The 15,937-nt window shown below is 47.5% G+C and overlaps 1 protein-coding gene across 1 annotated transcript in view; it reads left to right on the forward strand.

Annotated features, from left to right (window-relative positions):
• Nucleotides 1-2,052: 2,052 nt before the first annotated feature.
• MTHFD1 (methylenetetrahydrofolate dehydrogenase, cyclohydrolase and formyltetrahydrofolate synthetase 1) overlaps nucleotides 2,053-15,937 on the forward strand; it is a 76,986-nt gene continuing 63,101 nt past the window's right edge. Inside the window, exons 1-3 of the mRNA XM_079990438.1 lie at nucleotides 2,053-2,205; nucleotides 14,889-14,973; nucleotides 15,695-15,754. Coding sequence (XP_079846564.1) covers nucleotides 2,165-2,205; nucleotides 14,889-14,973; nucleotides 15,695-15,754 — 186 coding nt within the window. The 5' untranslated portion in view covers nucleotides 2,053-2,164. The remainder of the gene's footprint in view (nucleotides 2,206-14,888; nucleotides 14,974-15,694; nucleotides 15,755-15,937) is intronic.

Below are 15,937 nucleotides of genomic sequence, written 5' to 3' on the forward strand. Positions count from 1 at the left end.
CTCCCAGGTCTCGGATTCTGCCGGTCATCTCTGCCAATTCCATATAGTCTATCAGTTGCATCTGCCATTCTTCCAGTGTGGGTAGATCTTGGGTTTTCCAATGCTTGGCGATGAGTATCCTTGCTGCCGTTGTTGCATACAGGAAAAAAGTTCTGTCCTTCTTTATCACTCTCTGGCCGACAATACCCAGGAGGAAGGCCTTAGGGAAAGTATACTTAAATACCTTTTTCAGCTCATTATATATCATTTCCCAGAAAGCCTTCACTCTAGGGCAAGTCCACCAGAGGTGAAAGAATGTTCCTTCAGCTTCTTTACACTTCCAACATTTATTATCAGACACATGGTATATCTTTGCAAGCTTGACTGGGGTCATGTACCACCTGTATATCATTTTCATTTCATTTTCCTTCAAAGCATTACATGCAGTGAAGTTCAACCCAGTGGTCCACAACCTTTCCCAGTCTTCAAACATAATATTATACCCAATATCCTGTGCCCACTTTATCATAGCCGATTTAACCATTTCATCTTGTGTGTTCCATTTTAACAGCAAGTTATACATTCTTGAAAGTACCTTAGTCTTAGGTTCTAACAATTCTGTTTCCAATTTCGATTTATCCACCTGGAACCCTAACTTTTTGTCATTTTTAAAAACTTCTTTAATCTGAGCGTAGTGTAACCAGTCTCGCACTTTATCCTTCATTTTCTCCAAACTCTGCAATTTCCAGTTGTCTCCATCTTTTTCTAGTATTTCCCCATATTTTGGCCATTTGGCCTCCATATTGGGTCTTTTTCGGGCCTTAGCTTCCAGAGGTGATAGCCACCTTGGAGTTTTATTTTCCAATAAGTCTTTATATTTTGTCCAGACATTAAACACTGCCTTTCTGACAATATGGTTCTTAAAGGCCTTATTGATCTTAACCTTGTCATACCATAAGTATGCATGCCAACCAAAAGCATTGTTGAAACCTTCCAAATCCAGTACGTCAGTGTCCTCGAGAAGCAGCCAGTCTTTTAGCCAGCAGAAAGCTGCGGCCTCATAGTACAACTTTAGGTCTGGCAGGGCAAAGCCCCCTCTTTCTTTCACATCGGTTAATATCTTAAACTTAATTCTGGGCTTTTTGCCCTGCCAGACAAACTTAGATATATTAGAGTCTCTCTCCCTCCCTCCCTCTCTCGCGGGCGGGGAAGGGCTGATGGAACTCCTCGCGCCAGGATGACGGCAGCCCCGATGAGCTGCTTAGCATACCCTCCAACCAGTGCAGCATCTTAATGTAGTGATTTCCCCTCTGCATCCCTTTCATAACTCTATTTTTATAAATCATTTGTCCATCCATAGTTCAAATTTTTACTGCAAGTTTTCTGCCAATCCTACCAGCGTATGTAACTCTTTACAATAGCTTTTCAACTAAATTATAAACTTTCCCCATTCTTTATTAAAGAGGTCCTCTCCCTGGTTTCTAATTCTGCCTGTAAGCTTTGCTATCTCCACGTCGTTCATCAGTTTTGTCTGCCACTCTTCTTTGGTCGGAGTTGTAGACCCTTAGGATCATCTAGTCCAACCCCCTGCAAAACACAGTCAGTGGCAGCCAAAGCAGCATGGCTCCATCAGTGGCGGATTTCTGTATAAACTAAGCCAAAATCCCTTATTTTGGCTGCTGATCCCTTATTTTTGAGGCTGCTGGCCCCTTATTTTCAAATCTGTAAGTTGACAGCTATGGTCCGACACAACCACCCTTCTTTCCACCCTGTGACCTCTCTTCCACCAGATCGAAAGGCAGCGAGGGATCCCCACCGGCCCCACCTACTCAGGAGGAGGCGGAGGGAGGCGGTTGCACTCCCTCGGGGGAACCGACGCACCTTGGATCGCGCACAAAGGGGCGGATCGGGGGCCTCGAGGGGGCGGGAGGAAGAGGCGGCCAGTCGCGTTGGAGATCCGCTGGCTCCCTCCTCCTCCGGCTGCCTCCGCCCCTGGCGCGGGCGGGGATCGGCCGGGGTCGACCGGCCTGGGCTTGCGGGGGAAAGAGGGAAAAGTTTCGCGGCCACGTGGGTGTCCCGTGCAGAGGGGCGGGGAGGGAAGGCGGGCCGGGCCTCTTTTGACCCCTCGGCAGGCACCATCGGGGCTTCACTGAGCGCAGGAGCTGCATTCGCCCGGGGTGTCGCCATGCCTCCCGCCGAGATCATCAGCGGCAAGGCCGTTTCCGAGTAGGTCTCCGCCGCCCCCTCGGGGCTTTGGGGAGGGCCGGGGTTTGCGCGCGGGGAGGCGGGCAGGAAGGAGACGCGTGTATGCATCGCTCTCGGGGCCTGCTAGGGCGCACCTGGACTCGGGGCTATAAGTGGGGGGGGCGTGTTTTGCGCCCCACTTCTCCCAGAGGGCCAGAACCCCCTTAGGATGAAGGATTCCGGGTTTGCTGCGCGCCCCAGCGCGCGTCTGGACAGGAATTGCCCGCGTGGACTTGCGCGCCACTTGGCGTAGATTTCACCACGGGGATCAGCCGCTCTTTTTCCCAGCGGGGGACTCGAACCCACAACCATGAGGTTAAGAGTCTCGTGCTTGGAGGGAGGGAGCCCTCCCACGCAGACTCCCCCAAAGCCACGTGTCGTTTCCCTTCGCTTGCATCCAACTTATTCGTTGTTGCATGTAGTTGCCGTTCGTTTTAACTTTAAATAAAAATCGCCCGCCGCCTTCCCATCACCTGGAGGCCAAAGGTGTGTCCTATGCCCTGTTCCCAGGTGGTCTCCCATCCAGGCACGGGCCAGACTCGGCGCTGCTGAGCCTCTGCAAGCTGGTGGCGTCATGGGGCTGTAAATCGAACCCGAGACCGGCCTTTTCCTCCAGGGCCGGGCTAGCTTCCAGTGGCTCTCTCCAGCTGCTGGCAACTCGGATCAGCCCCAGCCAGCATGGCCAGTCATCAGGGATAGATCAGTCGCTAGAGCATAGAACCAAAGAATTGTCGAGTTGGAAGGGACCCTGAGGATCATCCAGTCCAACCCCCTGCAGTGCAGGAATATGCAGCTGCCCCGTGCAGGGATCGAACCTGCAACCTTGGCATTATCAGCACCATGCTCTAACCAACTGAGCTATGAGACTCTTTAATTTCAGGGTCATTGGTTCAAGCAAGAGATTTCTGCATTGCAGGGGGTTAGACTAGATGACCGTCGTGGTCCCTTCCAACCCTACAATTCTATGATTTTACCCCTGCACCCTGAGGGTTGCATTCCATTCTGGGCAACGTTTTATTTTTTTACTATTGTCATTGTATATTTTTTTACTTGCAAGGAAGGTGGCTTATGGACAAAAATAAGAGCCGCTAAAAACTTAAGGGCAGGGAAAGCAATCAGAATTTAAACTATATGCATAGATAAAATACCTTAAAAGCATATGGATAACTGCAATTAAAGCAGCACGGCACCAGCCCTTTCTTTAAAAGCAGTCTGTTCCCAGCAGCCCATTGGAACGTGAAGGTGGGAGGACAGCAAGGAGGGAGCGAGTCGAGCTTCTCGAGGGAGGGAGTTTGGGAGCTGCCACCACCAAGAAGGCCCTGTCCTGCAACCCCCACCAAGAATGCCCGTGAGGGTGGTGGGACGGAGATAATAGATCAAAGCCAGCATTTTGAACGATGCCCAGATATAGATTGGTACCTGGTGGAGCTGTCGTACAAAGGGAGCCATTATGCTCCCTGGAGCCTTTGGGGAGCCATGCCTCAGTGCTGTGCAAGGAGGAAGGCAAAAGTGGCCAGAGCAGCGAATGCGAATGCTGCCTTTCTACAGCAGGAGAGCTTCTCAGCATGTGCTCCAGCACCCTGTCTCTGTTCTCCATCTACACAAAAAAGTAGTACAGTGGACGCTTGGGTTGCAAATGTGATCTGTGCGGGAGGCACGTTCACAACCCGCAGCGCTGTGTCTGCGGGTTGCGATTCGGCATTTCTGCGCATGCGCAAAGCGCGGTTTAGCATGCACGAGCGCTCAAACTCGGAAGTAACCCATTCCAGTACTTCCGGGTTTGGCACGGTACACAACCCAAAAACGCGCAACCTGTGTCTGTAACCCGAGGTATGACTGTATTATCAGATTTGGAGAGGACACATTGTAGCCTGGCAGAAATACTGGGACAGGACCAGGGAGGAGGGCTGTGGCCTGCAGAGATTTCCAAGGGTCTTGTCTACTGTCTCCCTTTATTGCTCTGCTGGCTTAATATTAACCCAGCAGCTGGTCCGTGACTGATTAACATTTGATTCCTTGATCCTGAAATCATATGTGTGTGTCTTAAACTATGTCCGCTTTTGAAACCTTTGCTTTTAAAGCTCACTTCTATCTGGGGGCCTGGCTGAAGAAGCTGCTTTTAGTTTTATTCCTCTGTCATTGTACCTGCATGCTGCACAAAACAAAAAACCTCACCTGTTAGATTTCTGCCTGCGCCTAGGAGGCTTGTTAGACCTCTTTGCAGCATGAGAGCAGAAGCTTTCTCCCTTGTTCCATCCGTGCAAGGTTTTCTGCTTCTGCAAAAGACTGCTCCCTTCCTCTCCTGTCCCCAAGCTGCCCCAGAGGGTTGGGGAAAATCTTGAAATCTTTGTGCTGTTGAAATGATGGTGTCAGTGTTATATTGCATTCCACCATGAGTGTTGCCATAGTCCTGCAGCCTCTTTTCTGAAGCTCATCACTACCCTTGAGTGCAGGGGTGCATTGGAGGTGAAAATTATGCAAACCGTGGGATGCTGTCTTCAGTCCAAGCCAGCATGACCAATGGTCAGGGGTGATGGGAACTGTAGTCCAGCAACATCTGCAGGGTTCCCAGTCCTTTATATATATGCTCAGCTCCCATCATCCCTGACCATTGGCAGTTTATTGATTTGTGAATTGGACATATACGTCCCTAGGCAATTTGCAGGCAGGGAGCTGTAGTTTAGTTTTAGGGTGCTGGGAACAGTGGCGTAGCGTGGGTTGTCAGCACCCGGGGCAAGGCAAGTAATTTGCGCCCCCTAACCTGCACGCCTGGCAGCCCCCCCCCTCCACAGTGGGTGGCGACCCGGCGGCTCGGATCAGATTCGCACAGCCAGCATTGCAGTGAGAGAGAGTGAGTGAGCCAGGTAGGGACAGAGAGCTGCGAGTGTGAGCGCGCCCCCCCCCCAGATGTTGCGCCCGGTGCGGCCGGGCCCCCCTGCACCCCCCACGCTACGCCACTGGCTGGGAATTATAGTTCCGCAAGAGGTAAACTACAGTTCCCATGATTATTATGGGGCAAGTCATTGGCTTTAAATGTATAGCGCATATGCAACCAGAGCTGATGGCTGAGCAATGTGGACTGCTTTAATTTAGTGGCGCTGCTTTCATTACTGCCGCTGAATCCTTACGGGTTGACCTTCATATGTCAATTTTGCATTGGAAGCAGATAATTGGCATCTGATCCAGCTGCCTTTCCCTTCTCCCCCCTCCCCCAGCCCAACACCCAATTGCACAATTTTAACACAGCGCTAGAAGTGGAAAGACAAGGGAGCCAGCAAAGCAAACAGCTTCAGGCAAGAGCACTGCGCTACAGGATCTGGGCCTGCATGAAATTTAACTAGGGAGCCTTTGTAGTTTCATCTTTGTAGTTTCATTGCAACCCTGTGGAATGCCTTAGAGCTTTACTTGTGAGGTTCCTGCATTCCTGCAGTTACATATGCCCTTTCCCCCTTTCCTGGTTCTTGGAACGCTCACATGAATGTGTCTTCCAAGCGATTCCCGATGTGAATCAGTTCTTAGCAGGGGTGGAAAACCGTCCACAAGAAGTTCCCGTACTCCCAGCTCCCGCAGTCTCCATCCATTGGCCATGAGACTGATGTGAGAGTTGAGCCCAACAACATCTGCAAGGCCACAGGCCAGGCTTCCTCAACCTATGGCCCGCCAGATGTTTTTGGCCTACAACTCCCATGATCCCTAGCTAGCAGGACCAGTGGTCAGGGATGCTGGGAACTGTAGTCTCAAAACATCTGGCGGGCCAAGGTTGAGAAAGCCTGCCATAGGCTCCCCATCTGATTTATAGCAACCACAGTGTCTTCTTGGTGGCATTGATTTACTGGGGCATAAGCTTTTGTGAATTAGAGCCTAGACTTCATCCGATATGTAAAGTGGACATTAGTTCATGGAAGTTGATACTGAAATACAGTTGCTAATCTTTCAGCTGCCCCTAGATTCTCTCTTTTTAAAAAAAGTTTAAATTGAATTTTCAATTTTACAAACAAAACAGACATTTTACATACCATTAAATATCCAACAAGGATTTCCCTCCCTCTCCTTCCTTGGTTCATTTTATTTATCTACTCTTCCTGCATATTCTTACAAAAACCATTTTTGCCAGTTTTCCATTTTTACGTCCCTCAAACAATAATTACACTGTTGTTTTTTTCTTAATGCTGCCATTGTTTTCAGCAATGTAGTTATTTTCCATATAGTCACTAAATATTTTCCACTCCTCCTTAAATAAATATTCTTCTTGCTGTCATATTCTATACATTAAACCTGTAAGTTCTGCCTATTCTAACATCTTAAGTCGCCAGTCCTCTGTGCCTGCGACCTCTCTCACTTTCCAGTTTGGGGCTGACAAAACTCGAGCTGCAGCTGTAGCATACATAAATAATCTTTATTCTGGGAATAAAATCTGGGGATTTCTGTCGGGATTGTTCCTAACAAAAAGAACTCTGGGGTTTTTTCCCCCCAGCTCATTATAAATCATTTCCCAATATTCTTTTACCTTTTTACATGTCCACCACATATGAAAGAAGTACCTTCCATTCTTTACATTTCCAACACATATCAGATTCGGATTTATACATCTTAGCCAACCTACTCAGAGTTAAATACCATCTATGAATCATTTTTATATAGTTCTCCTTCAGTGAATAAGGTAAAGGTACCCCTGCCCGTACGGGCCAGTCTTGACAGACTCTGGGGTTGTGCGCCCATCTCACTTAAGAGGCCAGGGGCCAGCGCTGTCCGGAGACACTTCCAGGTCACGTGGCCAGCGTGACATCGCTGCTCTGGCCAGAGCCAGAGCCGCACACGGAAACGCCGTTTACCTTCCCGCTGGTAAGCGGTCCCTATTTATCTACTTGCACCCGGAGGTGCTTTCGAACTGCTAGGTTGGCAGGCGCTGGGACCGAGCAGCGGGAGCGCACCCCGCCGCAGGGATGCGAACCGCCGACCTTTCGATCGGCAAGCCCTAGGCGCTGAGGCTTTAACCCACAGCGCATGCAGTAAATCTAAAATCATACTTCCAAAGTTTCTCCCAGAGGTTTCAGTCCTATATCTATTGCCCAGTGTGTCAATGAAGCTTTAACTAGCTCATCTTTTGCTTTCCATTCTAGTAAAAAATTTTACTATAATAATTCTCTTTCAAATTGTGAGCTTTGGTCCAAAACCCCATTTTTAAATCTAGCTTAAACATATCATGTAATTGGTGGTATTGTAACCAATCCGTGACTCAACTCCTTAAGTCTTCCAAAGGTTTCAATCTGGGTTCCTTCCTTGTAAAATCCAATAATTCCTTATAAGTCGCCCATTGTCTATCCATATTACCGGTAACTCTTTTAATTGTAATTGCTTCAATGAGAGATAACCATAGAGGTGTTTTTCTTTCCAGCAAATTTTTATACTACTCCCAGACTCTATACAAATTCTTCCTGATAATGTGGTTTGTCAAACTCATATAAATTTTAGCTTTCCCATACCAAAGACAAGCATGCCAGCCAAATTTTATGTCATGACCTTCTAGATCTAAAATGTCTGCATTTCCCAATATGATCCATTATTTTAACCAGCACAAGCAGGCTGCCTCATAATACAATTGCAGGTCTGGCAGGGCAAAGCCTCCTCTTTCTTTTAAATCTATCAAAATTTTATGTTTAGTTCATAGCTTTTCCCTCTGCCAGGTAAATTTAGAGATGTATTTTTCCATTATTTGAAGCAACTTAATGTTTATTTATTACTGTTCCCCATTTTACAGATGGGGAAATTTTGTTTACAACTGCTCAATCCAGATTAATCTTTGAAATGACCTACAACTTGAGAACAGCTTTGAATCTGTGTTTTCTGTTGAAACAGGGCTCTAGGCTGCCTTGGGCTCTCTGCGGTTGGGGAGACCATTCATACAACACTTCAGTTTACACTAGAAGACAAAAGGGACCTTTTTGTTTGGTGTTGGTGGTAGTTTACTTATCAAAAGGCCACATTGTACATTGCATTTTTTCTGCATAGCAATCGGATCACTATACCAACCTGGTACTCTCCAGATAGTGTTAGAAACTCAGTTATATAATAACCTAGGTGCCAAATGGCTCCTCAAACCAAGGTTACAGTTGCTAAAATGGAATGTCTAATTAGCATTTTGGCATACCCGTATTTTTTGCTCTATAAGACGCACCAGACCACAAGACGCACCTGGAGGAGGAATATATATATTTTCTGAATCTCAGAAGCCAGAACAGCAAGAGGGATCGCTGTGCAGTGAAAGCAGCAATCCCTCTTGCTGTTCTGGCTTCTGGGATAGCTGCGCAGCCTGCATTCGCTCCATTAGACGCACACACATTTCCCCTTACTTTTTAGGAGGGAAAAAGTGAGTCTTATACAGCAAAAAATACAGTAAACGTCTGCCTAGTTCAGATGACAACTTTGAGCTAGATTAATAACTTAATTAAATAGAAAAGTCACTTGATCCAGGGACAGCCCACATATATATTGGCCTATTTCAACCTCTTTTTCTTAACGGTGACACAGAGCATTCATGACGTCAGAATATTCTTCACAACTGTGAGCAGGGCAGTGGGGTGGGGGTAAGCGAAGACAAGCGACAACAATTAACTACAACGTTGTTCACCGCTCTTGTTCAGGCTGCACAGGAAAAGCATTTTGGTTGCTGAAATCCATTCTGATTGTGCAGATAAAATATAACGGATAGAATTCTTCAGGACGTGTTACTAGTGTGTGAACACAGTCCAAGGATCCCTAGGCTTGCACCTCCAGATTTTGGAGGTATCAGGCGCTATCCTAGCACCCCAGCATCTGCACTTGGTCACAAGTGGCCAGTAGCTAGGTGTAAAATGTGAATTTCAGAAACTGCCTCCAGATGTTCTGGACTACAACTCCTGGCTGGGACTGATGGGAATTGCAGTCCCAAACATTTGGAGGACACCAAGTTGATGACGTCTGCAGAAGCGTGAAACCAAGAAGTAAATGTTGCAGCAAATGCCATTGCTACATTGATTGTGCCACAATAAATCTGTATGTCTTTTTCAGTTGCCACAAAGTTATTTAATATATAGATATACAGTGGCACCTCGGGTTACATACGCTTCAGGTTACAGACTCCGCTAACCCAGAAATAGTACCTTGGGTTAAGAACTTTGCTTCAGGAATGAGAACAGAAATTGCACGGCGGTGGCAGGAGGCCCCATTAGCTAAAGTGGTGTCTCAGGTCAAGAACAGTTTCAGGTTAAGAACGGACCTCCAGAACAAATTAAGTACGTAACCAGAGGTACCACTGTACATTGCTGTAGGGATGCGGGTGACGCTGTGGGTTAAACCACCACTTGGGCTTGCTGATCGAAAGGTTGGCGGTTCAAATCCCCGCGACGGGGTGAGCTCCCATTGTTCAATCCCAGCTCCTGCCAACCTAGCAGTTCGAAAGCATGCCAGTGCAAGTAGATAAATAGGTACCACTCCGGCGGGAAGGTAAATGGCGTTTCTGTGTGCTGCTCTGGTTTCGCTAGAAGCAGCTTAGTCATGCTGGCTACATGACCCAGAAAAACTGTTTGCGGAAGCAGACAAACGCCGGCACCCTCGGCCTGTAAAGTGAGATGCGCCGCAACCCCAGAGTCGTTCACGGCTGGACTTAATTGTCAGGGGTCCCTTGACCTTTATACATTGCTGTATCTGATTGCACGTTATCTTGCCGAGATACGGGACAGACCAAAGAAAGTACTTTGCTCCCACAGTTTTTTGTTTACTATCACATTTACGTCCTTCCTTTTCTCGGGGTGGTGTGCATTGTGGCCCCTCTCCATTTTACCCTCACAACAACCCTGTGAGGTAGGTTAGGCTGAGAGGCTGTGACAGAACCATGGGTGAGCGTCATGTACTGAGGGCCACCAACTTGGATGTCTTTAAAAGAGAATCAGACACGATGGCTGTGTTTCTGTACAAAATCTAACCTTCATATTTGTAGCCCCACCCACTTTTGCCCCTGTCCCCGCCCACCTCAGAAGGTCGCTAAGACATAAATGCGGCCCTCACAAGAACCAAAGTTTCCCACGCTTGTATAAGGGAAAAATATAAAGAACAATAGGCTTTATATATTTGGGACAAGGTAGAGGCACCTGTAATCTCTTGTACTGGGACTTCAGCCGTCGCCTCCTGCCCCTAGCATGGCAGCCGAGGGAGATATTTGAGTGGGTTTTGGTGAAATATTAACTAGCTGACATTTAGAACAGATTGTCCTTTATGGCTCATCACAGAATCTGCCAACTCTAAAAATTGTGAAACAAAAGTTAGCAGGGGAGGTGCTAACCGCTGACAGATTCACATGTTATATTTTTGCTGATTCATAGAACTGTACAGTTGGAAGGAGTCCCCGGGGGTTATTCTTCTAATTTATTTATGGAATTTATATACCGCCCTATACCTGGGGGGCCTCAGTGCAGTTCGTGGAATAAAATCAAGATATAAAACCACAAAATACATAATAAAAATAAAAACAACAACCCAGTAGCGCCCCCCAAAAAACACATTTTAAAAGGGCATGTGATGTAAATCAGATCAACCAAAGGCCTGGGTTAAAAGAACGTTTTTTCCTGGTGCCTAAAGGTGTATAATGAAGGTGCCAGGTGAATGTCCTTTGGGAGAGTCCAGCACTGCCATCCAGGAATCTCAGCAGATTCATGGCAGATGGCCATCCAACCTCTGCTTAAAAACCCCCAAGGAAGGAGAGCCCATAACCTCCCAAGGGAAGTTTGCAAGCAAAGGACAAAAAGTATGATCTTAAGAGACAACTCCAGATCTGAACAGGCCCTGGGGAAAGTCTCTGCTGATGGAGAAGGGCTGTAGCTCTTTTGTGGAACATCTACCTTGCATGCAGAAGTGCTCAGGTTCAATCCCTGGTATCTCCATGTATACCTGGGAGAAAACCCTGTCTGAAATCCCAAGGAGCTGCTGCCAGCCAGTGTAGACACTACTGCACTAGCTGGACCAATGGTCTCACTTGGAATAATGATAATATAATAAATTTTTATTTATACTTCGGCCAGAGCAGGGCTCAGGGCTGCTAACACTAATAAAATTACGATAAAAACATAAAGGGTGGGGGACACCAATTTTAAAATACAGGTTAAAATGCAATTTAAAATGCAGCCTCATTTTAATAGTAGCCCATGTATCAAAACCATAAGGGGAGGGAAATATAAGGGTCAGACTGAGTCCAAACCAAAGGCCAGACGGAACAGCTCTGTCTTGCAGGCCCTGTGGAAAGATGTCAAGTCCCACAGGGCCCCAGTCTCTTGTGACATAGCGTTCCACCAAGTCGGGGCCAGTACTGAAAAGGCCCTGGCCCTAGTTGAGAGAGCACCCTTTGTCAGTGGTCCCTGGTGGTGGCAATCTTTTAGGTGGTGCTGGCAGCTGGCTCTAGCCACCCTTTTAATTTCCCGCAATTCCTCAGATCGGGATTATTATGGAATATTTAAAGGGTGGCAAGATCTACCCATCTGGTGCTTTTTAGAGTGCTGGGCTAGCAAAGAAATTAAGGGTGGGGGTTGGGTGTGAATCTGTGGTGGTTCTCCTAATCTGCCCAGCGATGCCAAATGTTGGTGCCAGGTCTGCGGAGCACACTGGTTTCCTCCAGGTAGAAGTAATAATTTGCTTAGGCGTGAGTATTAACTTCTTTGCAGCCAGAACCAGATTTTTATCCAAAAGAAGAAGAAGAAGAAAGCAAGTATCAAACACATGCCTAGAATCTAGGCCTCCCCCCCCCAATCCCTGGAAATTGCTGGTGGACTTATTATCCATTCTCATAATTCTGGGTTCTGCAGATTTTCCCTTGTGCATTTTTACAAGTGCATTGTCAAAACCTACATAATGAATAAATGGGTTATGTCAGCCTTTGCCGACCTGCTGCTCTCCAGATGTCAAAACTAGTTCCCAACATCTGGAGGGTGCCAGGATGGGCAAAGTAAGAAGCAGAAAGCTATAAAATCAAAGCAAAACACATTTAAACAGAGGTCAGTAGTTGAAGATCTGCGTACTTTGTCAAATATTACGAATATCTACAGGCTGAAAATGAGACTTACTGTATGCTCTTTAATTAAAACCTTTTTTTTATTTACAAAAGCAGTTTCTGTTACCTGCAGCTGCACCCTATGCTCAGTAGATGGCAGTGCAATGCGAGTATTATTATTCCCGCAAACCGGCGTGGTGCAGTGCGCCTCAAGAGTGACTGTAATAGCAACTGGCGGATCCTTTTGATTTTGTTTTCACTGGGGTTGTTATTTTTAAATCTTATTATTTTTCAGTGCACAATGAATGTGCCTGACTTAATCTTTTTAGCTTGTGCCTGAACAGCAGTTGGAGACCAGCTATATCATGAACAAGAAGCAGCTACTTATCCATGAGATCCTACGTATAGTACAGATGAGAATGAATTGTAGTTTCTTTGTGTTGGCGTAGCTCATTGTGTTTGCTTTTCTGTTCCTAAATCGGGTGGCGTGAGAGCCAGCATGGTGTACCATATTTTTCGCTCTATAGGACGCACTTTTTCCCCTTCAAAAATTAAGGGGAAATGTGTGTGTGTCCTGTGGAGCAAATGCAGGCTCCTTGGCTTCAGCGATAGCAACGTGAAGCCTCCAAAGCGCAGAGGGAGCGCTCCCTCTGTGCTCCGAAGGCTTCGTGTTGCTTTCGCTGAAGCCTGGAGAGCGAGAGGGGTCGGTGCGCACCGACCCCTCTCGCTCTCCAGGCTGCAGGGATAGCCGCCTGAAGCCTTCGGAGCGCAGCGGGACCTTCGCAGGCTTCGGGAGAGCAAGACTCTCCGGGCTTCAGCAGAGAGGGAGAGCTGTGCAGCGCCCCTTCAGCAAAGCGGGAGGAGAAATGGAAGGGGCTCCGTTTCTCCTGCCGCTTCACTGAAGGGGTGCTGAGTAGAGAGGGGGATAATTCCCCCCCCCCCATTCTCTGCCTCCTATGGTCCGGTGCGTCCTATAGAGCGAAAAATACGGTAATTTGAGAGCCGGTGTGGTATTTTGGTTAGGGTATCTGACTAGGAGGGACGCAGGTGGCGCTGTGGGTTAAAGCCTCAGCGCCTAGGGCTTGCCGATCGAAAGGTCGGCGGTTCGAATCCCTGCGGCGGGGTGCGCTCCCGCTGCTCGGTCCCAGCGCCTGCCAACCTAGCAGTTCGAAAGCCCCTCTGGGTGGAAGTAGATAAATAGGGACCGCTTACCAGCGGGAAGGTAAACGGCGTTTCCGTGTGCGGCTCTGGCTCTGGCCAGAGCAGCGATGTCACGCTGGCCACGTGACCCGGAAGTGTCTCCGGACAGCGCTGGCCCCCGGCCTCTTAAGTGAGATGGGCGCACAACCCCAGAGTCTGTCAAGACTGGCCCGTACGGGCAGGGGTACCTTTACCTTTACCTTTACCTATCTGACTAGGAACCGGGGAGACACCAGGGTTCGAGTCCCCACTTGGCCATGAAGCTCTCGGGATGGCCTTGGGCCCGTCACTGCCCCTCAGCCTGACCTACCTCACAGGGTTGCTGTGGGAATTACACGAGGGGGAGAACCTTGTGCACCACCCTGAGCTCCTTGGAGGAAAAGGCAGGATGCAATCAGTAACAAATGGTGTGTTTATGCAGATGTTTCCTGTGAAAATGCATGGATTTCCTTGCTGCCTCTTGAAAACTGCTTTACAGTGGTTCCTCGGGTTAAGAACTTAATTCGTTCTGGAGGTCCGTTCTTAACCTGAAACTGTTCTTAACCTGAGGTACCACTTTAGCTAATGGGGCTTCCCACTGCCGCCGCCATGCGATTTCTGTTCTCATCCTGAAGCAAAGTTCTTAACCCGAGGTACTATTTCTGGGTTAGCGGAGTCTGTAACCTGAAACGTCTGTAACCCGAGGTACCACTGACTCTGTGATTGGAGCTTGGTGTCTTGGACTCCATAGCTCAGTGACAGAGCATCTACTTTCCATGCAGAAGGTTGCGGGTTCAGTCCCCAGCATCTCCCCAGAGAGCTGCTGCCAGTCAGTGTGGACAGTACAGTGGTACCTCGGGTTACATACGCTTCAGGTTACTTACGCTTCAGGTTACAGACTCCGCTAACCCAGAAATATTACCTCAGGTTAAGAACTTTGCTTCAGGTTAAGAACAGAAATCGTGCGGTGGCGCAGCAACAGCAGGAGGCCCCATTAGCTAAAGTGGTACCTCAGGTTAAGAACAGTTTCAGGTTAAGAACTGACCTCCAGAACGAATTAAGTTCTTAACCCGAGGTACCACTGTACTGAGCTAGGTGGACCAAAGGTCTGATTCGGTATAAGGCAGCTCCCTGGGTTCTTACAGTTTTGCTTTGTCACAATTTCTCGCTCCACCTTCATGCATTATGGCAGCCTTCCCTAACCTGGTGCCTCCCAGGACTACGCCTCCCATCACCCTGACCATTGGCCAGACTGGCCGGGGCTGATGGGAGTTGTAGTCCACAACATGGAGGGTGCCAAGTAGAGGATGAATAACGTGGGAACATAGGTTCCAAGATTAAGTCTTCCAGGAAGTTCCAAGTTGGTTTGAACCCTGGCACGTGTTTGGAACTCTACTCCTACAACTTTTTCCTGCTGCTGGATTTGCGACCCGTGCCTTTCTTTTCTCCCTCTGATCTCTTCCTTTTCTAGGCAAGTGAGGCAGAGGCTCAAGAGCCAAGTGGCAGAAATGAAGGAGAGTGTCCCAGGCTTCAGACCAGGCCTTGCAATTCTACAGGTTAGCGGCTATATCTACAATTTTGAGATTTGTTTTCATCTAAAGCAGATGCTCACGGGGTCAGACGTTACAGCGTCCTTCACCCACTTGGATGTCCTCCAGATATTTTAGACAGAATTTCGCGCAAAAACAGTTTTTCTGTATTATATATATATATATATATATATATATATATATATATATCAAAATCTGAAACTTTGGCATTGGCCTGTCTGGAACAGTGTAATCCGTGGCCACTTTGTGTCTTGAAATAATACTTATTATCTGCAAAGCAGTCTTTGGGAGGAGGAAATTAAAATTCACAGGGGATGAGGAAAGGCTTAACCCTTTCCCCCATTTGCTACTGCCCATTTCAGTGGAATTTCAGCGACCGAAGAGGAACGTAAGGAAGCAGACGGTTCTTGTGTAATGTGGGATTTGGTATGGAGGCCTATTATTGGAGGGTGGGGTTGCCCCAAACTGGGAGGTCTGCTAATTTTGTGTGAAGTTCCCGCCTCCATACCAATAGGACCCTTAAAGGAGGGTCCTATTATCCTCTGGATGAGCTTGGGGGGCGAGGAGACACCCTGTCAGTGGTTACACAATTGGGGGGGGGCGAGAAACTTTTCTTTCATTGACTTCCTTGAGCTAAGTTATCTTAGGAACCAAACCAAAAATAAGTGAAACCAATAAATTGCCTTCTATTTGTGATTTATTTATTTTTCTCTTCCTCCTTCTAAAGGTTGGTGATCGGGATGATTCAAATCTCTACATTAGCATGAAACTCAAGGCTGCTGCCGAGGTAAAATTACCCACACACCCAAATAGCGTAGGGTTCTCTGGAGTGTTTCATTCCCCCTTTTCACTTTGGTGTTGATAAATAATAATAATAATAATAATAATAATAATAATAATAATAATAATAAATTATTTATACCCCGCCCATCTGGCTGATTTTCCCCAGCCTCTCTGGGCGGCTCCCATT

This window comes from Podarcis cretensis, assembly GCF_951804945.1.
Source record: "Podarcis cretensis genome assembly, chromosome: 1".
Taxonomy (NCBI): domain Eukaryota; kingdom Metazoa; phylum Chordata; class Lepidosauria; order Squamata; family Lacertidae; genus Podarcis; species Podarcis cretensis.